This window comes from Camellia sinensis, chromosome 14 (genome assembly GCF_055761805.1).
Source record: "Camellia sinensis isolate YWXY chromosome 14, ASM5576180v1, whole genome shotgun sequence".
Lineage (NCBI taxonomy): Eukaryota > Viridiplantae > Streptophyta > Magnoliopsida > Ericales > Theaceae > Camellia > Camellia sinensis.
Window position 1 is genome coordinate 60,014,518 of NC_138974.1, and position 15,798 is coordinate 60,030,315.

A 15,798-nucleotide genomic window follows, 5' to 3' on the forward strand; every position below is an offset into this window, starting at 1 on the left:
GGCTGACTTTGAGCCCAAAATTGAGTAGGCCCCGAACGTCTTTTGGGGCGGGTCCGAAGAGGTGAAGTGTTCCTTGCCGCGTAGGAAGTCACACAGTGAAGACGGTTCGTCAAAACCATTTATGAGTGAATGAGAACATGACGTCGTTTTTAGGTTCGTGGAATGGACTTTTAAAGAATGAAATGTAGGTTTCCATGAAATGGGTTGTCCCACATTGAAACTTTAAGAGAGTTTTGTTGAGTATATAAACTCTAACCTACAACACTTGGGTTGGACCCCAAGGGGCACCCTAAGTTTGTAGAAGGAAGGAGTTATGGACAAAGTAAACCTTAGCCCAAACCACCACACGTGCGCGCCGCCGCTGCCGTCCGTCCAGCCGAGCCAAGCCGAGCCGTGCCGGGCGCGGGTGTGGGTGGTGGGTTGGTTCTAATATTAATTTTTTAGACAAAATTTATTTGAATCTTTTCCAAAATTTCTTGCGGGAAAAATTAATTTAAATTTTGTAATTCGAATTTGAATTTGAATTTGAATTCAAATTCTTGTCCAAATGTTGTGCCTCTTTCAGTCCGAATTTCCTACTATAACTGCCGAACTGATTTATTTAGTTTCAGATCTGTTAGACAGTCCAAACAGGTCCTAATTTTTTTGAACCTCCGGACAGATTCAGTTATTAAACTGTCCAGGCAGTTTCAGCAACAGTTGGCATATCTGTCCAAATCTGTTTGAATTTCAAAACAGTATCTATTGATACAGTTTTGCACTTGTTCATGTCCTAAATTGCACCTGTTCGGGACTATTATGCAATCTATAAATACCATCAATTCCAGCAGTCTTGAGAATCTAATTTCCAATCCGAAAATCAGTCTGCATAGTGCCTTTGCTGTCCAGATTTTCCTATTTACATTATTTCTTCATTTTTAGTTTTAGGAAAAATCAAAGAGAGTATAGAACACAAGGTTTGGATCATCGTACAAATTTGTTTGGTGTGCCACAACAATTTTGTGAAAATCATTGTATCTTGGGAGATAGACGCCGCTCAATCGTAAGCACCGTAGTGGGGCGAATCTGTCTTAAGAACAGAATGTCACACACTCGACTTGGTTTTTTATTTTTAATTCGGTTCGATAAATAAATTCGGTATGTTATTTATTTATTTTGTTTGAATTAGTTTCTATTTATTTTATTTACACAGAAGATTGTTCCAACACAAACAAAACATCACATCTAACCCATAATCATTACGCTCTTCTCTCACAAAAAAAGTCAAAAAAGCCAAAAAACCAAAAACCTTTCCCAGACCAAACTTTTTAGCCCAGGCTAAAATAGCCAAAAAAATCAAAAAGCCAAAAAGTCAATCCACTTCCCAAACGAAGCTTGTTTTTTTTTTTATTGGTATAAACTTATGTATATAAATAAATTTTTTAAAGCAAAAACTTAAAATGTATATATTATCTGCACTCTATCCTGTTTGTGTATAAATGAGGTATAATTCTAAAAATTAATTATATATTCATGAAAAAGTTGATGACTTTAATAATTAAAATTTATAAATTTTATCATTATTCCAAAAAAGAAATTCAACTACACACGGAATGGTCATTTCCCCTTATGTAAATGCACATTCTGTCTTAGTAATACTAAGATAACATATTCACTTGTATTAAAGGCATCATAAACATAATTTTGTAAGAGGATTTAGGGCAAATTACATATACCTCATTCGAGATTTAGCTAAATTACAGATACCCTCTTGAGATTTCAGAAATTACAAATACCCCCTGAGGTTTATATTTTCATAACAAATTGCCCATTGAGGTTTATATTTTCATAACAATTTGCACTACTAGAAATATGAGTTTTTGCGTCTATTTTTTTGCGACGGATTATTTAATGGTCACAAAAAATCATTTTTGAACATCAAAAACTTATTTTACCATCTCATTTTTCTGTCCCAATCGTGTTCTTCAAAAAATAAAAAAAAATAAAAATCAGTATTTATTTCCCAAATCTGAGCTCTCTTTCTCTCCCTCTCAATTCCCCCCCTTTTTTTTCCCTTATTTCCCAAATCTGAGCTCTCTTTCTCTCCCTCTTAAAATCTGTCTCTCGCTCGAATCTCACAGCCTCTCTCTCTCGAATTTGTCGCTCAAATCTCTCGCTCAAATCTGTCGATCGATTCAACTTTCTCAATTCCACAGCTGTTGAAGATTTCATAATCGGTAAGCCTAAACACATCTTCATCGATTCTACTGGTACAGTTCAGTTTTTTATTTTCATTTACAAATGATCATAGCAACCTATATATAAATTTCACTGTCTACTTATCTTCCCTTTTGTGGATCGAATTCTGGAATTATGATCCAGAGAGTTTGAATCTGAAATGATTTTTTTCTACATTTAGAATTAATTTCTCTAGTGTTGCAACCTAGATATGAATTTCATTGTCTGCTTGTCTTCATTGTTTGTGGATCAAATTCTGGAATGTATATCCCTCTTCCTGATATATATGAATATATATACAACAAAACATGCAATTAGGTATGAGAAGTGAACAGATGAAGCAGAAGTACCTAAAGAGTTTTATAGCAATCATAACTGTTAGGCAATGAATCAGCTATGAACCGAAATGTGCGAATTAGTCTATGCACTTGATTTTTATTCCTATTAATATACTTGATTTTCATTCCTATAAATATACTTGAGTGTATTAGTCTAGGCTGATATTTATAACTGTGGTCTGAATACTCTTTTGTAATTCATATTAAGGTAAAGCAATCGAAATAGAGAATCTCCTTGAAGTAGAAAACTTGTGCAGAAGGATTTGAATGGTGTGTTTTTCTAAAAAAATTTCCCATTAATATCTTAAGGTGAAACTCTGATCTGCTTACATCTGTTTAGGAAGAGAATTTTGATGGGGCAGTGGGATTTACTCATGGAGGACTAGCTGTAGTGGCTAGAGGACCTTGCTGCTAGAGAAGTGTTGCATCTGTTAGCTGAGATGAGGTTCTCTTCCATTGTCCTTGAAGGAGATCCCAGAGTTATTATCCACTTGGCTTCTGGGAAATGGTCAATGGCTCAAGAGTTGGATTGATCATTTATGATATGAAAGTTGAACCTGAGCCCCTGAATGGGATATGAGTTCGAGATGTAAAGAGATGTAGGCTGCTTAGTAAATATAGCATAGCTGCTAAAACTGAGATAAGTAGGCTTTTGTACCTATCTAGGGGCCATCTAGTCTCCTAATTAAGGTGAATGAGGTGCCACCTCACCAATCAGCAGTTCTTTTCACACTTCCACAATTCCCCCCTCGTATTCCTTCCTTGCAATTAGCAATTTGTTTTTGTCCCTATGTTCTAATACACTCACATTTCATTCATGTTTTTGTTCTTTATATCCCAAACATTTTATAAATTTTTTACTACTTTTGTGCAATTAGTGAGTTCCAAGCTTTTTGCTATCATATATATATTTTTAGTTGTGTAAGCAGATGTTTGTCAAGGATTTGATGAAGGATATGATTTTGGATAAGTTAGATGGTAAAAAGTACATATTTAGCTAACCCAAAGTTGTTGCCTTCTACTTGATATGATTTGTGCAAAATAGCATATAACTTAGAAGGCCCTAGTTCCCATCAAGGTAAAATTTAGTGTGAAGTTCAGTGCCATCCATATCAAATACAATACAAACTTCTTTGTATAAGCCAAGGAAAACCAAGATTTTTCATTAATAATCATTTTATAGCCAAATCTCAGAATTTTCCTATGTAAACCTTTTAATACCGTGTCAAATCAAAGTCAATATTTTCACAACAAATTGGTGAAATCATTTCACATTAAAGTACTAGTAAGTTTCTTAAAACTACCTACCTATTTCAAAATTGTGCTCATGTGGCAGTTTTAAGAAATATTTTGAAATTAAACAAATATTTTCTACTATACAGGTGCTGGCTTGTTTTTATTCCATGGTCTGGGATTCACATTTCATTGCCTATTGTATATTAATTTGGGGCTGTAAACCAGCTTCAATTTGATCCCTGCCCACCTTAAAACTGTCACTTGTGAAATATATCAAACTTGATTGTACTTTGTTAATTTCTCTTAGTTACAAATTCACAATAGGTTCGCTCCATGCCTTTGCTTAGTTACAAAGTCACTCTGGGATGATTGAGCTCAACCACCAGTCTGATAAACTAGTCCAAAGAAACTGATTTCATGTGGCTATGTCCACGGGGGTTCAAATGCTGAGCAAAAACTGTTGTTCCAAGTTACTTTGGGTTTTCTAGAAATTGAGAGCAGCTTTAAGCTTACCTGATGATATTTTGATAAGCTGGCTCATCATCTGTAAGAATAGTAACCCTCTAGGCGATTTCAAATCATTTTTTAGGGGGAAAAAAAAAGGAAGAAAAAAAAGAAACACTCACTAGAACAGAATATGCACTCAAATAGTGGCATTTTTTGTTTGAATTTGAATACAAACCAGAAAGGCAAGAAAACACCACCACGGACCACCCTTGCTTCGTCTAGCTCACCTTCATTCATTTGAAACTCATACATACATATATATGGATATGGTAGAGAGTAGGCAGTGTCTAGAGTAGGGGTAAAGGCTAGAAAAGTAGGTAGCTAAACCAAGAGGGGGTATTGTTAAGTTAAAAGACTTTTAAGCGACACAAGTGCAGATTTGTCTATTGATTACACTACTAGAGAGAGAGAGGTAAGAGAGAGAAACTGGTGGTTTGCTTAGATAGGGGTGATGTTTAGGTCAGTGTGTTTTCGAGAAACATTACATTCTCTTGCAGGCCAATCATGCATATCACATTTCCTATTGGTGCAATGTCAATGTTATTGTGATACTTTTTGAACTATAATATGCAATTGTTATTGTGATACTTTGCAAACTCATTCTTTTTATGGATGTGTACAAAAACAGTTAAAGAAATAGAAAGATGGACAAGAATTGGATTGATTTGCCAAATCAGATGTTAATTGATTACGTGAATGGGATTGATAATTTCTTGAGATTTGCATACAACAATAGAGATGAAAGTTTATCGATTAGTTGTCCATGTCGATTTTGTAGTAATCGATACAATTTTTCACGAGAGGTTGTAAGGGAACATCTTATTTCCAATGGGTTCGTAAAAAAGTACAAAAATTGGATTCATCATGGGGAATCCTATGTCCAATTACATGGTAACCAAGAAAACCAAACATTAATGGCGGATTTAGTGACTAGAGATGATGTGGTTGGGATGGTACAAGAGGCCCTGGGAATTCCACATATGGGTGTTGAGAATGATGAACCAACTGCAAGTGATCCAGACCAAGCAGGGGCAAGTGATCCAAGCCATGTAGAGGAAGATGATCCAGTTCAGATAGGGGCAAATGACGAAACTTTGAAATATTTTAAACTTTTGGAAGATGCACAAACTGATCTGTACCCGGGGTGTCACAAATTTACTTCATTATCATTCATTGTTCGAATTTTGCATATGAAGGTGTTCAATCAATGGACTGACAAGTCCGTTGACATGTTACTTGAACTTTTGAATGAGGCTTTTCCTACGGGCACAAAACTTCCAAGCTCATATTATCAAGCTCAGAAGGTTACTACAGATTTGGGTTTCACATATAAGACTTTTGATGCTTGCCCCAATAGTTGTATGTTGTTCAGAAAAGAGGATACAAAGCTTGATAAATGTGTTATATGCAGTAGTTCTAGATGGAAACAAAATGGTGGTGTTGGAAATGATGAAAGGAAATCTGGTAAACGGGTAGCAGCAAAACAGATGAGGTATTTCCCTTTGAAGCCAAGGTTGCAGAGATTGTTTATGTCATCGAAAACGGCAAAGCTCATGAGATGGCATGCGGAAGAACGAGTTGATGATGGTGTGTTAAGGCATCCTGCTGACTCCCTCGCATGGAAGGACTTTGATCGGCGAAACACTTGTTTTGCTAGTAATAGTCGTAATGTACGTCTTGGGTTAGCTACAGATGGATTCAACCCATTTAGATCAATGAACATAATTCATAGCACTTGGCCAATTGTGTTGATTCCGTATAATTTACCACCATGGATGTGCATGAAACAACCAAATCTGATTTTGTCTGTGCTGATTGATGGGCCAAAAGGACCTGGCGATAAGATCGATGTGTATTTGCAACCATTGATTGAAGAGTTGAAGGAATTATGGGATGAAGGTGAACAAACATTTGATGCATCAACCAATGAAATGTTTCAATTGCATGCAGCTTTGTTATGGACAATCAGTGACTTTCCTGCCTATGCCAACTTATCAGGATGGAGTACGAAAGGTGAATATGCTTGTCCTTGCTGCAATGTGAAAACTCAATCATATTGGTTGAAGCATGGTAGGAAGTATTCATACATAAGTCACCGATATGTGTTGTTCAACACAAGCTCAGTTGCACCGTTCATAAGGTAATTTATCACTTTCCTAGTATTGTAAAATTCTAAAGTGAAATCTTGATGATATTTACTATTCTTTTCCAATTTACACAGCAAACACCTTGAAGTCATTAAGAGCAAAATGCCACGTGCAAGCGATCATCAAATTCAATCTGAGCATTTCGAAACATTCTACACTTGGTTTAAGGACCATGTATGTATTTAGACATTTCATTTCACATATCTAAATATACATAAATTTTGAGTTGAAGTTGAAGTTGAATTTATATTTTTTTTTTTAATAGGTTCAGACCTTGCGAAGGACAAGTAATATTACATTTACTGAAGAAATCAATAGATTAGCAGATGGTCCTCATACTTTGGCTAGGCGGTTCAATGGTTACATTATCAATGGGTTTCGTTTTCGTGTGAAGGCTGTGGATGATCGTCGGGTGACTCAAAATAGTGGTGTAGCTTTAAAGGCTGATACAATGAGTTATGCTAGTCGGAAGGACAGAGCCCTCGCGTCGGTGCTGTGTACTACTATGGACAGTTGACTGATATTGTCGAAATCCGGTACACTAACAATATGAAATATGTGTTGTTTAAGTGTGATTGGATTGATAACACTAGGGGGAAAATGGAAGATGCTTTCAAATTCACATTAGTCAACTTCAATCGTTTGTTGTACCCAACCGACCGTGTTAGCAATGAACCTTTTATATTATCATCCCAAGCCGAGCAAGTTTGGTATGTTCCTGATCCTTTGGAACCAGATTGGCAAGTTGTGGTAAAAATGTCTCAAAGAGGTCTTTTTGATATGAATTCTAATGATGATCCTCAAGTTGAACCCTATATGACTCAACATTTGGAAAACAACGCTGTGCTTCGTGATGAAGAAATTGGTTGGGTGAGAGAAGGAATAGAAGGAGCAACAATTGATGTTGATGAAGATGGTTGAACTTCATTTGTGATTGTTGAGGAAGAGGGTTGACCTATACTCCGTGTTTCTTAGGTTTCTATTATTTGCAAATAAGAAAAGTTTAAATATTGTTAAAATGTCTCGTGCTTAATTGCTGAATTTGTGATAAATTTATATATGTTTATGTGTTGTTCTATTATCAAGTGTAGAATTTCATAAAAATTTTCTTTCTTTTTATAATAAATGTTTACTTACTGTGGTGGTTGTTTTTTATTCAATTACAATGTCGGTTCTAATAGTTACGAGCGTAGGAGACATCGTTGTGGACTTGCATACGGATCTCTGTTCTTTGAAATGGCCAATGCAATTGAGAGGGAAATCACTATCTTGCAATTGAAAGTATGTTAAAGAGTTTATAGGTAATGTTTATGTTTTTTATTCAATTACAATGTCGGTTATAAATTATTTGTTGATATAGGAAAAGAAACTTGTTACGGAGATAAAGAGAACTGCTAAAACAGGAAATGAGGTACATTCTGGAACGTATTTCTCTTTCTTGTTTTTATATTCAAATTTATCTTCTTATTTTTATTTGTATTTGCATTCTGCAGGCAACAACTAAAATTTCAACATGTCAGCTAATCAATCTTAGGCAACAAATAACAAAATTACAAGCTTGCTTACAACAAATGTCCCCAGCTAAGCAGATTGAAGAGGAAACTGAAAAGCTAACCAACCAGGTTCATTGTTTAATTTTTCTTGTTCTTCTATTGGTTTATGTTTTTTATGAATCAAGATGATTTATGTTTTTTGTTATTGTTAATTGAATAACACATGTTGGGTAGTTTGTTTATTTATTTATTTATTTACTTGACAGGTCCTAGATGAAATTGGAGTTGATGTTGCCTCTCTAGTCAGTATTCGTAGGAGTTTTTTTTTATGACTTTATCTTGTTAGTTGATGCTATTTTTCATGTATTAAATTGGTTTTGAATTTGACTTGCACTCTTGACAGTTATCAGTATCGCCAAAAGGAAGAATTGTTGGGAAGACAACCGAGGATGCTAATAGGTATCTTATGTTATATTATAAGTAAATTGCTATCCATATTTCATGTGTATTAACCTTTTCATATTTCTTTCATTTTAGGATGAAGCGGAAGGTTAAGACCTTTAAGGCCCCTTGCATTATGGATGAGGCTTTACGTGTGCGGGCAAGTCCCTCGCTACCTTGCACTATTGATGGAGCATCTTCTCCATATGTTTCGAGGTAAACTTTATTGCTAAAGTTTTATTTGTTCTGAAACTAATTTGTATCATTTGTTGATATTTATATCTTGTGTTATATTATTAGTAAATTGATATCCATATTTCTTGTGTATTAACCTTTTCATATTTCTTTCATTTTAGGATGAAACGGAAGAGGAAGACCTTTAAGGCCCCTTGCATTATGGATGAGGCTTTACGTGTGCGGGCAAGTCCCTCGCTACCTTGCACTATTGATGGAGCATCTTCTCCATATGTTTCGAGGTAAACTTTACTGCTAAAGTTTTAGTTGTTCTGAAACTGATTTGTATCATTTGTTTATATTTATATCTTGTGTTATATTATTAGTAAATTGATATCCATATTTCTTGTGTATTAACCTTTTCATATTTCTTTTATTTTAGCATGAAGCGAAAGAGGAAGACCTTTAAGGTCCCTTGCACTATAGATGAGGCTGTACGTGTGCGGGCAAGTCCTTCGCTACCTCGCACTATGGATGGAGCATCTTCTTCATATGTTTTATCTCCATATACAGTATCAACTACCTTAACACGACGAGGTCGAGGATTTGCCCGAGGGATAAAGGAATGGGGTACAGGCACTAAGATCCAAGTAAAATTTGATGATAAGTTTCAGCCAGTGGAGGATGATGGCAAAAAGTTGAAAGGACAATTAGGGTTGATCGTGCGCAGCGGGCATAGAGTCCCACTTACATATCTCAGGTGGAATGTGATGCATGTTGATATAAAGGAGAATATTTGGTAAGAGGTGAAGGTATATAGTTTTCCCTTTTGCTAATTACGGTTAGGGTTTATGCTTAGATTTTTGAATTTTTCCCAGTTATTAGTTATTTGATTTATGATTTCTTGTTAATTGTGTTTAGTTATTAATTATTAGCTTGCTTGTGCATTTGTGTATGCTCTATAATTATGAGGATGAAATTGGCTTTCAATTTGTGCTTTGTAGGACAACTTGGTATACTGTCCAGATGAATTCTAGGAGGTTTGTATGCGACTTTGTAGGACATCGTGGAAAGATCATAAAAGCAAGACAAAGTCCAAGTATTGGGTTCCATTCAAGAATGATCCGGACATTGCTTCTAGAGTACCTAGTAACATAGTGCCAACCCAGTGGAGGAAACTTGTACAATATTGGGCGAGTAAAGAAGTGCAGGTATATGTATTCTTTATAAAATTTTAATTAATGTTTTAATGATAAATAACTAATGTTTGATATTCTAACCAATGTTATAGGCGATTGCTAAGAAGAATTCTTCTAATCGGGGATTTCGTGGGCCTCCACATACGACCGGAAGGACATCTTTCTCAGATATTCGTTTCAATGTATTGATCTTGTGGTTGCACCTAAGGCATCATCTGTGACTACAATTGCTGCTGCAGCTGCAGTCGCAGCCGCAGCCGCAGCCGCACCTAGTGCACTTGGTGTGACACTTGTGGCTGCAGTTGTGGCTGCACCTAGTGCTGCATTTTTTACTTATTATGTTGTGAAGACTTGAGCTCCTAACTTGAAAAAAAATGCAGATGACACATAAAGGAGAGCGAATAGATAAGATGAGTCTCTGGAAGAGGGCACACAACTTGAATGATCCTGATGTGGTAGCAATTGTGGTATGTCTATGGTTTACATGTTTTTACACATATTTTGCTTTTTACCAAACATTGTCCTTATGTTTTCAAAATGCAGGAGGAATATAATGCGCATCTTTGAAAAGTTCCTAAGGAGCAACATACGATTGAGTATTGCGATGGGATTTACCATAAAATCCTTGGGAATGATGGACATGGGTATTGCAAGACCTATGGGAGAGGAGTGCCCTGGAGTGCGGTGTATGCGCGAGGAAGCGGCCCATCCCAATCATTAGCAGCCCCTTCATTTATTGATGAGATCGCACAGCGTGTGACACAAGACGTTGAGTCTAGGTTCACTACGATGATCAAGAACCTAACGGCACGTGTTTTGTTCTTAGAGTCACAGGGTATGGCTGGGAGTATGAGCTTGAGAGAGGTGCAATACTTACAAATTGACGAATTTTACGTTTTATCAATTTGCATATATACATATGGAAATTATTAACACATTATACTAACATATTGTAGGTGTCAGATGCATCTAGTGGGCAGCAAGCTTCAAAAGAAAATGAATAGGTATGCCACTCTACTATATTTCTGCATGTATTTATGATATTTGCTGTGTATGAAGTTCTTGAAGGATATCACTATATTTCCCCATGTATTATGTCGTATTAGGTCTGAAATTTATCCCTAGAGCATATCATATGGACCAAATCTGGTACTGCAAATGGGATTTCTTCAGACTGTAATCTGATTCAATTGCAAATGGATTTTCTTTAGGGACATCATTTACCTAGAAAGCAAGTAACATGCATATGCATAAAGGGTATATCATTTGCTGTGGAATGAGTTCAGACAATCATTGTCTTGATCCATACATTTTAATAAGTAGTTATAATTATCTGAGTATAGGTTGTCACACAATGGAATTTTAATTTATATCACAATTTTTTTCTTTGTTATGCTAGAATCTTATTCAAAATACGAATGAGATAAGACTGGAGTCATAATCCTTCATTTTTTAGGGGCTTGGCTCATCTAAATGACACCTCAAGAGGCCTTGAAAATTTGATTGGGCTGCAGGCCTATGAACCGAATACCAAGAGAGAGCCAAGTTCTGTATGCTGATTGACCCAAAAAATAGTGGCCATGTTTACTGAAAATTTGATTCCAAAAGTGATAGCAATAGGCACTATTGTTAGTCTATACAATATTTTAGTGTAGCTGCCTTTATCCCCATCAATGGTAACACAGACTTCTTGCCTAACATGAAATCAAAGCCTTTTGAATTTGTTGCTTTTTAAACTTGGTTGCATCTATAAGTCTTTGTTTAATTGCCACTTGCAGATTGAGTTCAGCTGTGGTGATTCATGACCATCATTTACTATACTAACACTTGTTCCACATTTGGACTTCATAGATTTTACAGCTTAGCTATTATCAAATTTAACATTAAATTTTTTCGATCCATCTAAGTAGCAAAATTCAAATTCCCTTATTGATCAATTACTAGAAGCGGGTCAAATTCAAGAATGATTGTCTTGATGATGGTCATACCAGTAGTTATTTAATTTTTTTTTCCCTTTTGTTTATTTATTTTTATTTTTTGACAACTCCACTAGTACCTGTCACATGCTAGTAAAATTCTATAGACAAATTTTAGATTAGCCAGATATTTATACATTCTAGCGAAGCTATATACATACCTTGACAGCTGCACATTAGCTTATGTAATTTTAGTTATAGTATGCATTTGAGATTCTACTCTTACGTGCTATATTGACAGGAAGTTCCTTAGCTTTCAGGTTGATAACTTGGAATTTCTGAGGGAAATGAGGATCAACCCAATAAAGGTTGGTTTTTTTAATTTGGCACTAGATTACACTAGTAGTTCTATTATACATATTATAGTTCCCGCAATCCCTCTTGTTTCACTTGTTTTTGTTCTGATAACCAGAATTTTGGTTATATTTTCTAGTCTTTCTTATGTTCATCTGACATAGAATAATTATGTGTGTGCTTGCTTACACATGCACATGCGCTCCAAAAATTAACCCCATGAATCTGGAAGGACTTCTGCTCTCACCTTTATAGTGAAATAATTCATCTTTGTTGCTTGTGACATTTTGGTTGGCATCAATTATAGGTTGCCAAAGCATTAGTGGAAGTGTTTGCTGAAATGATTTTGATGAATATGGGTGCAAGGTGTTATGCCAGTTCATTGATAGAGTGGAGAAACACCCGAGCAAGAAAATTGATGAGAAGATTGGCCAGTTTTGGATTGTATTTTTTTCATAAAAGAACTTTTTTCAAGTTTTTAGTTGTAATAACTTTTACATGTAGCTCAAATTTTGAGACTCAAATAGAATGTTCAATAAAACTATAATGCTATACTGTCTGAATTCTTGTCATTGTTATTCCTAGAGTGCTTAACGCTACACTTTCATTTATTTATTTTTATTTTTATTTTTAATTTTTTGCGACGGTAACAAGATGGTCGCCAAAGATCATGTTAGTGTTTTTCTTTGTTTTTTGTGACGGCAAAATAGCGGTCGCCATAAGTAGTTTAGGTGGTCGCAAATAATTTGCGACCGTTGTTTTGCCGTCGCAAAAAGTATTTGCCACCCCCATATTCGCGACCCCCATTTGCCGTCGCATGGGCCGTTGCAAAAAGTCTTTTGCGACTGTTTTTTATTATTTGCGACAGTTTATAGCGGTCACAAAAAGTGGTTTTTTTAGTAGTGTTGCCTCCTAATTTGTTATGCAAATAGTGCCTTCAGGGGAGTATCTGTAATTTCTCAAACCTCAGGAGGTATCTGTAATTTTGCTAAACCTCGAGGGGTTATATGTAATTTGCCCTAAGATTTATTAGTACAGGGTCTAACTAAAAAATCATATAAAGAATTTACAAATCAGTGTTACTATCTTAAAGTAATTATAAATTTATAATTTTAATTATTAAGTCATAAATGTGTAATTAATTATTTTTTAAAATTAATACTGATTTGTTATTTCCTCAAATCATATCTATCAACATATTTTTTATACATGAATGATAGAGACCCCCACAAAACACAATCCCCATAACTTCAAAATGATCTGAATCATCCATGTCACTATCAGATATAAAAAAAAACAAATTCAAACATATCAATGGTCAATACATTAGTGGGGGTGGTTGGGGTCCTCCTTTGTGGGGGTCCCAACCATTTTCCTTTTTTATATTCAGTTTTACATGTGATTTATGTTATTAAATTTAACCCCGCTACAGACCTCCACGACCCCTACACATTTGTGAGAGAGAGAGAAGAAAGACGAAAGAAATGAAAATAAAAATAATGAGTGATCACCAATCAATTAGGGATCACGAGAGTCACAAAAATTAAGAGATTCAAGCATCACTACAAGAAAAAACACTTTTGGCGACCACCTATTTTTTTTGGTTGCAAATAGTCCACTTTCTACGACTAAAATTTAACTTTTGGCGACCACAATTTTTTGGTCGCGGAAAATCACCTTTTGGCGACCAAAAAAAAAAAGTTGGTCGCGGAAAGTATACTATTGGCGACCAAAGGCTTTTTTGGTCGCGGAAGATCACCTTTTGGCGACCAAAAAAAAAGTTGGTCACGGAAAGTATACCCTTTGGCGACCAAAAAAAAAAGTTAGTCGCGGAAAGTATACTATTGGCGACCAAAGGCTTTTTTGGTCGCGGAAGATTACCCTTTGGCGACCAAAAAAGAAGTTGGTCGCGGAAAGTATGCTATTGGCGACCAAAGGCTTTTTTGGTTCGCGGAAGATCACCTTTTGGCGACAAAAAAAAAAAGTTGGTCGCGGAAAGTATACTATTGGCGACTAGAGGCTTTTTTTGTCGCGGAAGATTACCCTTTGGCGACAAAAAAAAAAAAGTTGGTCGCGGAAAGTTATGGCGGGATAAATTTTAAAAAAAATGATACTACAGTAATTACATGCTATTTTTCTATTTAGGCATTAAAAGTTTTATAAAATAATATATAACCAAATTTTTATGGGTTATATATTTTTTTTGCCAAATATGAACAAGAAGTATGTTATTGGCAGAGTGGATTGGGTGCATGGTGACTCCTTGGTCAGGAGTTCAAGTCCTAGGCAGTACAAAAGAATTATTTTTTTTGGGTCAAGGCGCTGACTTTTAGCGACCAAAGGCTTTTTTGGTCGCGAATGGTCACTTTTAGCGACCAAAGGCTTTTTTGGTCGCAGAAAACTATCTGTGATGAGGCTTTAGCGGCCAACTCGCGACCAACATATTTTGGTCGCGAAAAGGTTTTAATGACCAAATATGATACTTTTCGCGACCAAAATATTGGTCACAGAAAGTGTTTTTTCTTGTAGTGCATTTTTGTATTAAATTTGTTATATCCTCCGCTACTGCAATAATTATTTTATAAATCCGATTGATTACATGATGGCATACGTAATCGTGTTGTCTAAATTGGAAAAAAATTATTACTGTTTATGTTCATGAAAAAGTTGTTGACTTTAATAATTAATACTTAAAAATTTTATCATTATTCCAGAAAAAAAAATTTCAGCTACTTACTGATTGGTCATTTCCCCTTATGTAAATGCATATTCTGTCTTAGTAATACTAAAGATAACATATTCACATGTATTAAAGGCATCATAAACATAATTTTATAAGATTTTTTTGTTCAGGGTCTACCTAAAAAATCATATAAAGAATTTACAAATCAGTGTTACTATCTTAAAGTAATTATAAATTTATAATTTTAATTATTAAATCATGAATGTGTAATTAATTATTTTTTTAAATTAATATTGATTTGTTATTTTCTCAAATCATATCTATCAACATATTTTTTATACATGAATGATAGAGACCCCCACAAAACACAATCCACACAACTTTAAAATGATCTGAATCATTCATGTCACTGTCAGATATAGAAAAAAAAAATTCAAACATATCAATAGTTAATACATCAGTGGGTGTGGTTGGGGTCCTCCTTTGTGGGGGTCCCAACCATTTTCCTTTTTTATATTCAGTTTTACATGTGATTTATGTTATTAAATTTAACCCCGCTACAGACATAGAGGGAGGAGAGACAAAAAAAATGAAAATAAAAATAATGAGTGACAACCAATCAATTAGGGATCACGAGAGTCACAAAAATTAAGAGATTCAAGCATTTTTGTATTAAATTTGTTATATCCTCTACTATAGCAATAATTATTTTATAAATCCGATTGATTACATGATGCATACGTAATCGTGTTGTCTAAATTGAAAAAAAATTATTACCGCTTATGTATGAATCAGGTATAATTCTAAAAATTAATTATATATTCATGAAAAAGTAGTTGACTTTAATAATTAATACTTAAAAATTTTATCATTATTCCAGAAAAAAAAATTTCAGCTACATACTAATTGGTCATTTCCCCTTATGTAAATGCACATTCTGTCTCAGAAATACTAAAGATAACATATTCACATGTATTAAAGGCATCATAAACATAATTTTATAAGATTTATTAGTACATGGTGTACCTAAAAAATCATATGAGTAATTTAGTATAGGAATTCACAAATCACTGTTACTATCCCAAAGCAATTA

The 15,798-nt window shown here is 34.8% G+C and overlaps 2 protein-coding genes and 2 long non-coding RNA genes across 5 annotated transcripts; all 4 read left to right on the forward strand.

The window, feature by feature from the left end:
• Nucleotides 1-4,942: 4,942 nt before the first annotated feature.
• LOC114288528 (uncharacterized) lies at nt 4,943-6,442 on the forward strand. The gene has a single exon (XM_028232049.2). It carries the CDS (start codon nt 4,943-4,945, stop codon nt 6,440-6,442), a length of 1,500 nt encoding a protein of 499 aa, XP_028087850.2.
• A 603-nt stretch (nt 6,443-7,045) lies between these two features.
• On the forward strand, nt 7,046-9,356 carry LOC114303666 (uncharacterized). Its single transcript, XM_082904916.1, has 8 exons — nt 7,046-7,315; nt 7,806-7,856; nt 7,939-8,067; nt 8,205-8,240; nt 8,342-8,397; nt 8,476-8,595; nt 8,736-8,855; nt 8,996-9,356. The coding sequence occupies exons 1-8, from the start codon at nt 7,046-7,048 to the stop codon at nt 9,354-9,356; spliced, it is 1,143 nt and encodes a 380-aa protein (XP_082761042.1).
• Nucleotides 9,357-9,558: 202 nt separating this feature from the next.
• Nucleotides 9,559-10,220, forward strand: LOC145807816 (uncharacterized). The gene is made up of 3 exons (XR_014351233.1): nt 9,559-9,764; nt 9,845-9,934; nt 10,133-10,220. It is a non-coding gene; the product is annotated as an uncharacterized LOC145807816 (long non-coding RNA).
• Nucleotides 10,221-10,325: 105 nt separating this feature from the next.
• LOC114304235 (uncharacterized) lies at nt 10,326-12,600 on the forward strand. Of its 2 annotated transcripts, XR_014351377.1 has the most exons (3): nt 10,326-10,756; nt 11,970-12,036; nt 12,330-12,600. It is a non-coding gene; the product is annotated as an uncharacterized LOC114304235 (long non-coding RNA). The 2 variants fall into 2 exon arrangements; XR_014351376.1 differs by lacking the exon at nt 10,326-10,756 and having other exon boundaries at nt 11,218-12,036.
• Nucleotides 12,601-15,798: the final 3,198 nt, after the last annotated feature.